An 11,067-nucleotide genomic window follows, 5' to 3' on the forward strand; every position below is an offset into this window, starting at 1 on the left:
GCTATGGGCATAATGCTATAACGACACAATGTTAACGTAGTCAAGGACGAACTTTAACGGATAAATAAATTTCCTTAATCCTCAGATTTTCAAAACTATTTGGGAGAAATACGTTTTACCTTGTGGAGAACATGGCTATTTCCATACATGTGCAGCTAGGTGGAAACACCGCACACTTGAAACGAAACGACTCTGCGAAAAAGTCCACGAAGAAGAAGCTGTATCCATTTCCTGTTCCGGGGCTTGAAACAAACGTCGTGCGGACGCGCGTCTAAACAGAAAGTTTTGCAGAAAACTTGGCACGTTGAGTGTTTTACGCGTCTAAGTCTTCATCGGTTTTCTTTTTACCTCCACGGCTTAAACGGGCTGACTACGACAGAAGAGTAATCTAAGGTTTGTAAGCCTCATGAAGTAGTTATTCCCCTGTGATGGTAGCTCGCGTACAGCGGTGTGCTAACGTTAGTTAGCATCTAACCAGGGAGGTTTGGCGGATGTGATTGATTTAGCAATGTATGTTGCTACGGGCTGGCGCTTTAATTTAATCAGTCTGACTTAACACTCATCAACTAACAAAGTGCAGCAAGGTCGGAGTGACTGACTGTTGATGTGGGAGTTTTTATTAGTTGGAAGCTGGTGAACGTCTGTGTCAGAGCAGCTGTAGCTATGTGGATAAAGGACGGCGGGTTTTGGAGCTCATGTTTGGGACTATCACATTTGTGTGATATATGACTAATTAAGGCCAGAAATCACGAAGATATTTAAGTGATAACCATGCTCAGTAGCGATAATCCATGACATAAGTATTTGATGTTCTGCAGGATTGGAGGATGTCTCTTCCAAAGCGGGAGGTGGAGGAGTTGAGGCCATGGGTAGAACGCACTGTGAAGAAGGTGCTGGGTTTCTCGGAGCCCACTGTGGTGACTGCAGCATTGCACTGTGTGGGAAAGGGACTAGACAAAAGGAAGACCATAGGTAAGTACGGTGAAATATCTCTTATGTACTTAGAGATCTGGTGACGATTCAGTTCAGCCAAAAGTGCCTCTGACATCAGAGGCATATCCCAGGGTGATTTGTTTTACCGGGTTACAAAATGCACCCATCACTGAAGAGAAACGAGTCCAACAGCTGTCTGAAAACCTATCTGGCCTTCTTAGGAGTATTTGGCATGACTACCAAGCTGTGGGTTCTTAACATAGTGCAGACAGCCAGCCCAAAAAATGATGGTGTGAAGATCTGCGATGTAGCTATCAGCAGGGCTTGTTTGCAAAGGTAATAGATTTGCTGTCCAGTTAAAATACTCATGTCATTTGTTCATTCAAATGAAAGATTGTGAGTACAAAGAAAGCTGCCTATTGCTTTTATTTGTTTGGTTGTTTATTTATTTATTTATTTCATCTGTCTGGGAAATAATTGCTCGGTCTGTTAGACTGACTTCTGCAGGTGCTGTAGTTTAAATGTCAGTATTGGGTTTTCATAGTGTGTATTTTTATGTGGGTATTTAAGCCATTCTGTGGTAACATTATTTTCTTTTCAGAGTGTTAATTATTTCATATTTATCATTCTCAGACCAGCTGCGTCCTTTTCTCGATGACTCTGCTGGAGGTTTTGTAGAGCGACTTTTTGAAGCCCTCGAGGAGAGCCGCAGCACACGTGGGAACAAAGGATCTGGAGAAAAAAACCGCAAGAGAGAACTTAAGGTAGCCTAACATCATAGCAAATGTTTATGCTTTATATTATCATTATATAACTGAATAACTAGATCTGAAGGTGGGGAGTTTTCTGACAAGAAAACTGACTATATTAACACGCTCACATGCAAAAGTGACCTGTATTAAAGAAAAATAAATACATTACATTCAATGCATGCAGTGATTAGACTGATTGTGTTAAGCCTCAGTTTGATTAACTTAAACCTCAATGTAAACATCCCCTTACACTTGATTTACTCCTACATTAAGCTTAATTGAGGTTTCACTCAGATGGCACTTAACTTTAGTTCTACATGGACTGCACTGACACAATACTGATTATTCTTACGTAAACTTTAATTGCTGCATAAGATATTTATTTTTTTTATTTTTATTGGTGTTTGTGTGTTTGCCGGCTGTACTCAGGATGTGTTTGGTGAAGAGGCTGACACAGGCGCAGCGCGAGAAACTCCCGAGCCAACAGATGGCACAACGGCAAAGAGGAAACGAGTCCCCCGTTTTGAGGAGGTGGAGCAACCTGAGGTGATACCAGGACCTCCATCAGAGAGCCCCGGCATGCTCACCAAAATACAGGTACATAATACTTGGTGCAATAGACAATATATATATATATGTGTGTGTATATGTAAGTATAGTCGGTTTATTTTCTTCGTCAGTCACCTCTGAATCCTTTTGCTGTCCTAACAGATCAAACAGATGATGGAAGCAGCCACAAAACAGATCGAAGAAAGGAAGAAACAACTAAGCTTTACTGCTCCAGCTCCTGCTACAACAGTAATGAGATTTCTTTCCCATAAAAATACATACTGAATAAAGAACTGTAGTCTTTTCAGGTTTTAAATTCTATTTAAAACCTTTCTAACTTCTTTCTGACTCTAGCGGTTGCCTGTTCCCACTTCACAGTCACAGCTGGATGGCCCTCCACTCTCTCGACTTCTTGGCACTGCTGGTGCTGCAGCAGCTGGTGGTGGGTCATCCATCGCTCCCTACCAGGCTGCCAGCTTCATGAATGATGCAATTGAGAAGGCCCGTAAAGCTGCTGAGCTACAGGCTCGCATTCAGTCCCAGTTAGCTATGAAACCTGGCATCCTCGGGGTTTTGGGGAACACTGGGCCACAAAACTTTGTGGCACTAGCTAATCTACATGCCATGGGGATTGCTCCACCGTAAGTGATGTCAGACTATAAATATACAATTTTAAAATGTGCACAAGACATGAAAAAAGTAGGTGATGTCTTTGTGCTCAATTGACATTGAACTGCTTTCTCTTTATGTGTAACTACAGCAAAGTAGAACCCAAGGAGGTGAACAAACCGACACCTCTTATCCTGGATGAGAAGGGAAGAACTGTAGATGCCAGTGGCAAAGAGGTTGAACTCACACACCGCATGCCTACGCTCAAAGGTACATACATGGATACACTGATCCAGTATTTGTACACAAACATACACAATGTGTTTTCTTTGTTTTGATATTCCACAAAACATGTTTCTTTCCCTGTGTAGCTAACATTCGAGCAGTAAAGAGAGAGCAGTTCCGCCAGCAGCTGAAGGAGAAGCCCGGAGATGACTTGGAGTCCACATCCTACTTCGACCAGCGTGTGCCTGTTCCTCCAGCTCAGCGTGCACGCAGGACTTTCAAATTCCATGACCAGGGACGCTTTGAGAAGATTGCTCAGAGAATTAGAACTAAGGTTGGTACAACCCTGTCCCAGTTGTTTGAAAGAGAATATTTAGAATTTAAGAAAAAGAAAGTCATCATATGTCTCTTGTCTCTCTTGTATGGATCAGGCCCAGTTGGAAAGGTTGCAGAATGAGATTGCCCAGGCAGCAAAGAAGACAGGAATCCAGGCTTCAACCAAGCTAGCACTGATTGCTCCTAAAAAGGAGATTGGAGAGGGACAGGTTCCCAATATTGAGTGGTGGGACTCTTTCATCCTGCCTTCCAACATAGACATGTAAGAAATCAAAATTTGATCTTAAACATTGAGTTTGCTATCAGGAATGTGTGGAATACATGGCAATAATAATGTTTTTTTTTTATTTTTAATTTTAAGAAATTCAGACACAAAATTTGAAGCGTTAGAGCTGTTTGGTGTGACCAGCCTGGTGGAACATCCTGCCCAAATGAGCCCACCAGGTAAGTCTATAGGAGGTAAAATGTGTAAGTTAAAAGAGATTTTGTCCTACAAAATCATTATTAACTGTTAAAAATGTCCTTATGCCGTAATGTGCAGAAGTCTTGAGCCACCACTCAGTTTAATTAATTAATATTAATATATTTAGCTATTAAAATGGTAAATGGGTACAGTGAGTTATTGAAACTTGTGCAACCATACATACAAATACAGTATATTAGGGCTAAACAGAGGCTTTACAATTCTAATAGGCTTGAAGGTCAATATGTGGTATGAGCAACATGCAACTAGTCTTCAGGAAAAGTTCTCCAGGGTTCTTGAAGGATATTCAAAGCTCTTCTTTGGATGTTGGCTGTTTTTGTTCTGCTCTCTTGTCAAGATGATCCCACACTGCTCCGATAATGTTGAGGATGGGGCTTTGGGGAGTCCAGTCCATGACTGATGGTGTTCCACTGTGTCTTTTTCTGTCCAGCTTTTGCTGCATCGGCAGCGTGTTTGTCAGCATTGTCATGCTGAAAAATAAAGCTGTTGTCAGTAACATGCTTTCCAGATGGCACATTCATAGTCTATCAAAATCTCAGCAATTTTCTGTGTTCGTAATTCCATCAGTTTTGAAAAGCTTTCCAGCACCACAGACTGAAATACAGCTTGAAACCATAACAGAGCCTCCACCGTGTTTTACAGATGGATGTAGACACCACCAATGTTCCCTCTAAGCTGCACGCGTGCGCATTTGCGCACTGCTGGCACGGTCTCTGCGCACAGAAAATCTGCATTGCGCACAAAAAAATAATCTAACCTGAATTGAAATTAAAATTAATACTTTAACAATTCTGTTTTGCAGTGTTAGTCAGTAAGTGACTGGCTGCTCCCGTATGGGATTAGAACGATGCCACCTTCTCCCATAGTCCAGCCAACGATGCGATTCACATTCGTATATACGCAGCTAATCAACGTCGTTGACAGGCTATGACAGCATCCTTATGTGCCGACACCGGTGTTTTAGCTAGCAAAGCTAGCCACGTTAAAGACAACGTGTACAACCATTGGAGATGTGAGCAGGGCAGACGGAACAATTGACGGTTTGGTTTTCTTCCTGAATACTATCGTTGTTTATATTTACTGCGGGAAGAAACTCTACAAACTGCGTTTTATGAGGAAAATGCTCGAAAGCACTCTCCGCCTGTGAGCAAAGACAAAACCAAAAAAACCCCACCCTTTCCTATTGGTCGAAAAATGTACCACGTCGACCAATCAAAAAATGATATGGCAACATGGCATTTAGTTGTTTAGGAAGGGGGAAGTTTTAGGAATGACGGCGGTGTTTTGAGATGTGAGAGATTTGCAACATTTAGCGCAAATCTTGTGTAGTTAGTGTGTAGTGTAGTCAATAGTTTTGTTGTGTGTGTCAGAACAGTGAGGCGACTGCTGAATGTTACAGGAGTGATAAATCTCCTGTTGTCAGGCCTGCAGGTATCAGGCTGTTGTTCTCCTTTATCTCATAGTGGATAGAAATTATTTTTGGAGTGGCACAAATAATTTGTGTGGCATCAAATTTGATGCAGAAAATGCCTTGGCTGCATTTTTAGGTAAACAGCTGCAAAAAACTTTGTTTGCATAACTCAGTTACTTTTTTGAAGAAGTAACTATATAATTAAATTGCCCAACATTGGTCATTATATACTGTATTTTGCAGACAGAGAGTTACATGACTCCATGTAACTTGGATGGATTTGATGCTGGTGTGACCACAAGGCACACGTCTACTGTTGCTCACAGTGGTCCAAGGGACCGTTCAAGGAGTTTGTGTTCGCTCAGACATATGAAAAATTAGAGGGAACATTGGACACCACCTCTCCCCTGATCTTCTCTGTGCATATAGATGTTGATATGACCTAGTCATTTCAAATTTGGATTCATCACGCCATAAGATCTGTTGCTGATTTTCAGTCCAGTTCGTGTGTAATTTGGCATACTTCAGCCTATCCCTGTTTTCATTCCTTATGAATCGCTTCTTGACAGTTTGTTCATCTGCTGTAGGTTTTTAGGTTATTTTTATTTCATTGTATTTTTTTAAGAACATACTTGAAAAAAAAAAAAGAATACATAATAAATTAAATAATAATTAAAAAATAACAATTCTTAACATAATCACACACCCTTTCAAATATCTTAGTGGTGTTTATGTATCACTAGCTGTTATATATTCCTTTCTTTTTTCCCCTTTAGTTGACACAGATAAGCCAGTAACTCTAGGTGTATACTTGACGAAGAAAGAACAAAAGAAACTTAGACGGCAGACACGGAGGGAAGGACAGAAAGAATTGCAAGAGAAGGTTCGTCTAGGACTGATGCCTCCACCAGAGCCCAAAGGTACGCATGTGCAAATCACCACAATAAATAAAAGTTATTATAATGAAAGATTAAACAGAATTCAACTGATGTTTGCTTTGATTATTTTCAGTGCGGATCTCCAACCTGATGAGAGTCTTGGGGACGGAGGCGGTTCAGGACCCCACAAAAGTAGAAGCACATGTTAGAGCGCAGATGGCCAAGAGGCAAAAGTCAGTAACACAGATAATTTCCATATTTATCCTTTTGTTTATGTTTGTAGAGGCTTTCCCTAGGTTTTGTCTAACATTGCCCTCTGCATTTCAGGGCCCACGAGGAGGCCAATGCAGCTCGCAAGCTCACAGCAGAGCAAAGAAAAGAGAAGAAGGTCAAGAAGTTAAAAGAAGACCTCACTAATGGTGTTCACATCGCAGTGTACAGGTGTGTGTTTAAAGGGAGCAGCGAGCTCATAAGTAAAATACAGTAGTTAATAGTAAAATGTATAATGCTAAGTATGTTTGTTAGGAAGTGTGACTGATTTAAGCATCTTCCCTACTCAGGATTCGAAACCTGCAAAATCCTTCTAAGAAGTTTAAAGTGGAAGCCAATGCCAACCAGCTATACCTGACAGGCACAGTTGTTCTGCACAAAGATGTCAACATTGTTGTGGTGGAAGGAGGTAAGTGATGACACCAACAGATGCCAAGACATGTTTTATTGCTTATTACCCTTAATGTAATAAACAATTTTCAAGTTTCCCTATTCCTCACAGAGTGTTTAGCAAGCGTTTGCAGACAAGTTGGCTTCTTCCATGCAAACTACAGGCAACTGCAGCAGCCTGTTAGTAACCAAAGCAGTCACAAGAATGTTTTTGCTGCTGCACAGTATACCTTTTTGTAACCAGAGCCCCCTTGTGACTCCCAGCAACTGCTGGTGAGTCTCCAATTGTTCTAAGCCTGTGTCACTTAGCCCTTAATGAACAGATTCTTGTATCTATAGATACATGTCTGATTCTGCATTGGTTAGCTCTCATGAACGATCTCTAGGGCTAGGTGATATGGCTTAAAATCCATATTGCGGTATAATTTGAAGCATGTGCGGTAGCGATATATATCGCGATATATATTCTTTTCTTCTGTATAACATATTTTACACACTATAAGGCACACTTAAAATCCTTTAATTATCTCAAAAATTGACAGTGTGCCTTATGTATGAATTCTGGTTGTGCTTACGGACCTCGAACCGATTTTATGTGTTACACGGTGCGCAGAAATCTGTCAAAAATGTTTTAGTACGACTTTGGTAAGCTATGAAGGCGCACTGCTTGATGGATTGCCGGAGTATTACGGCTACCGTAGTCAGGAGCCTTGCAGAGTAATCTGGGTCCAAAACTCCCTCTCTTCAGGTCCCAAAGTCAAAAGAACACTGCGGCATCACTGAGAATTAAAAACTGTCTAAATTATTTCATCTTTAATAAAATGATCAGTGTTGCTGCTTTATCAGGTGTAACAATTAAGTTCAACATCCAGGCATCCATGAAAACAGAATTTATTAAACTGAACGGAGTTAGAAGTTAGCAGGAAGTTAGCTTGCTAGTTTCCACCTAAACATGATATGCCATGTTCTGACTGAGAGATTAATAAAAAAAATTAAAACGTACAGCTCTTCTATCACTTCCAACATAAATGAAGACAGAAAAGTAAACAGCAGTGACTTTTGTAGGGTTACTGAAATCGGACTAGCTGGTATATAATGATGTCCTACGTGATCGCTAGCAAAACAGCTACATTAGCATAACATTAGCACAGTGAAGCTGAAGGATGAACGCTAACTTTTCCCCACTTGATAAAAGTTAACGTGAGGGATTCTGGTGGTTAGTGACAAATGCAATTGCATGGCAGGATGCTATAAACGGACCAAACTTCAGTCAGGAGAACAACTGAGATAATCCATCCACAATACGAGGTTAGTCATTAATATACTGCAACAACATGGGAATAGAGCAGCGGCGAGAGAATTCAGCATTAATGAATCAACGGTATGGAAGTGGAGGAAGCGCAGTAATTTGCAAATGATGTTGTTTGTAGCCACTGCAATGCTTTCGACCAAAACAGGTGCAGCTCGATGACACCCTTAACATGCGCTATAGCGGTAGAGGGGTGAAGTCAAAATCTCTACCGTTGGCCAAATTTATATCGTCTCTACCATATACCGTTTATACTGCCCATCTCCATAAAAATTGTACAGCTATATGTATTTCTTTTTATGAAAAGGTTTTTGACTAGAATTCTATTTGTTAAGCTATGCAAATTTCCAGACATTTACTATCTACTTTTGCATGTGCAAATATAGATGTTAGAATATAGAATGAGAACCAGAAATGCAAATAAAAATTGTCTATTCTGCACCTGAAGTTTCTGCAAAGCTCTTTTTAAAAGTAATCTGTAGATGATTTGTTATAAAGCTGCTCGTGAGCCCTTAATCACAAGCTTTTCCCCACTGCTAATTTGCCTAACTGCTAGGGTGTGAAATGTTAGTGAGAGCCCAGTGTATGAATGTAATCATTTAATTCTTGGAGTTGTTCCCTTTGGTTCTAAACTACTGAAATCATGTAGAAGGCAATTAATTGGGTTCTACAAAATTTCTTTCCTGGTACTGCTTCAGAAATTAAAGCAATGGGATAAACACAGTCAGAGTTTAAGGTCTGTTCTATCCACTACTCGGTGTATTACATTTGGGGCTGCTAAAGGATTTCATAATGAAGGTTTGGGATAGACAGCTGCACGCTTTGTGCTTCTCCTCCTCCTCATCTTTTTGGTTGCTCCCTTTTGGGGTCTCCACACCAGATCATCTGCCTCTATCCCTGTCCTAGGGGTCCTCCTCTGTCATACCAACCCTTGCATGTCCTCCTTCATTACATCCATAAATTGTCTCTGTGGGTCCTTCTTTTCCTTCTGTTTGGCCGTGTCATCTTCAACATACTACAGTTAGATTGTTAAGGTCATAAAAAGTTGTCTGAATTGTTTTATGATGTAAGCTACAAGTCAAAAACACGTCAGTCAAGCAATAAAGTTTTTCTTTATGTATTGCTTCTTACCCTCTTCTACATGCATTTTGCTAGTCCATGTCCACAACCTCTTAAGTTTGCATTCATATCCATAGTTTACCTCTTAATTTTTGACATTCGTATCTCTTTTAAAATTATTATTATTCACTATTAGCATTTTAATGATGTATCCAAGTCAAAGTAATGTAAGGGCCTATCTCTGCTAACACAGGGTGGGAGGTGGTGTACAAAGGACAGTTTGCCAGTGCATCATCACAACAAAAATAAAAACAATGAATAAATTAGGAAGCGCTTTCATAAAATATATATAAAGTGATGTACAAATTTACCAGAAGAGCTATTTACTTTGACACTGTCATGGAATTAGTGGCTCCATAGTGTTGGGGTTTATGCGTTTGCCCCACAAATGAAAGATCTGCAGCTTAATCCCAGGAGGAGAGACAAATCTCTTTGGGATTTACAAGTAGTTGGCTTAAAATAGTGCTTTAATGTATTAGACCCTTCATTTCAAAACAATGAATAGAATAAGAAGAGGACTGGATTGGAATTGGGCCTAAGTCTACATTTCTCCTTCCTTTTAGGGCCCAAATCGCAGAAAAAGTTCAAGAGGCTGATGATGCACAGAATCAAATGGGAGGAACACAACAGCAAGAGAGATGGTGAGATTGTTTTGAATTTTGATTCTTTATGCAAATGCAAGCATATACAGTATTTTAGTGAGATGAAAATCTCTGCCTTTTATTCCTAATTAGATCCAGATGGTGATGATGATACGAAGAGGAACAACAAGTGTTGGTTGATTTGGGAGGTGAGTGAATATTTTGCCTTCTGTTGCGTACTCACTTTTAATTACAATTTGTTTTTTGTGATGTTGCTCAAGTGTAATGATTCCTTTTGGTTCTTTAGGGAACAGCTAAAGAGCGTAGCTATGGAGAGATTAAGTTCAAGCAGTGCCCCACAGAGAGCATGGCCAGAGAACACTTCAAGAAGCATGGCACTGAACACTACTGGGACCTAGCGCTGAGCCAGAGTGTGTTGGAGACCACAGACGACTGAAACTTGTCAGCGGAGTATCTAGTTTCAGTCAGGGCTCTCTTCCTACAAACCTCCAGATCAACAGCCTCACAGCTAGCCAGCCTTCACTGCTGATTGCTGCAGGGGAAAGAGGCGATATCAAGAGACTTGAACATTGAAAACAAGGAACAGTGACCCTGTGTGGATATTTTTGTGAGAATGTGTGACCGATCAGGATGTGTGTAGGAACAGTATGTATGTAGGTCTGCATCAGTGTTCATCTTTTTGGCTAGTAGACTCTTCTGTTAGATATTTCCTGTATTATTAAATACAGTCTGGCAGATTGCATTATGTTATGGAAATCATTACATGAGACATGTGATGAGATGATGAGAAACTGTCAGGTTATGTAAAGATTGAAGTTTGGTGAAAATAAAACTGCTTTGACTAAAGCACTTCAATAAAGAGATGCCCCACACATTTAGAGAAAACTATCTTTCACAGTTTAAAATGCCTCAATGTGTTTAGTTTTTTTGTTTAGGTAAAAGGAGGAGTTTGACTCAGTTGTTGCTATAGTTCTCTGTACAGTGACCATCTCAAATAAACCAACTTTAAGCGCCGCCTCCACCATATTTTCTGTAACTGAATTATTTTATTAATATTTAAACTATATATTAGGTTTTGGTAGTGCACTGTTTTCTTTTGCGCTTGTGCTTGTAGCTCTAGTTTTGCTCTCCTAATAAAGTAAAACAGGGGGGCGTGTTTTACCCCCAGAAGTCCTCATTAGTTTAGCTCCTCCATCCCCA

General features: G+C 40.3%; 1 protein-coding gene across 2 annotated transcripts; it reads left to right on the forward strand.

Moving 5' to 3' along the window:
- Positions 1-213: 213 nt before the first annotated feature.
- On the forward strand, positions 214-10,881 carry prpf3 (PRP3 pre-mRNA processing factor 3 homolog (yeast)). 2 transcript variants are annotated; one of them, XM_085423050.1, is made up of 17 exons: positions 214-393; positions 819-972; positions 1,567-1,697; positions 2,115-2,282; positions 2,397-2,483; positions 2,589-2,875; positions 2,995-3,113; positions 3,215-3,402; positions 3,500-3,666; positions 3,766-3,848; positions 6,076-6,219; positions 6,311-6,410; positions 6,505-6,618; positions 6,738-6,856; positions 9,829-9,906; positions 10,000-10,055; positions 10,154-10,881. In XM_085423050.1, the coding sequence occupies exons 2-17, from the start codon at positions 828-830 to the stop codon at positions 10,301-10,303; spliced, it is 2,136 nt and encodes a 711-aa protein (XP_085279176.1). In that variant the 5' UTR covers positions 214-393; positions 819-827; the 3' UTR covers positions 10,304-10,881. The 2 variants fall into 2 exon arrangements, with proteins under 2 accessions (XP_085279176.1, XP_085279177.1); XM_085423051.1 differs by having other exon boundaries at positions 2,613-2,875.
- Positions 10,882-11,067: the final 186 nt, after the last annotated feature.

Source organism: Rhamphochromis longiceps, linkage group LG11 (assembly GCF_057381845.1).
Source record: "Rhamphochromis longiceps isolate RC_006_pf linkage group LG11, R_longiceps_female_GT1.1, whole genome shotgun sequence".
NCBI classification, from domain to species: domain Eukaryota; kingdom Metazoa; phylum Chordata; class Actinopteri; order Cichliformes; family Cichlidae; genus Rhamphochromis; species Rhamphochromis longiceps.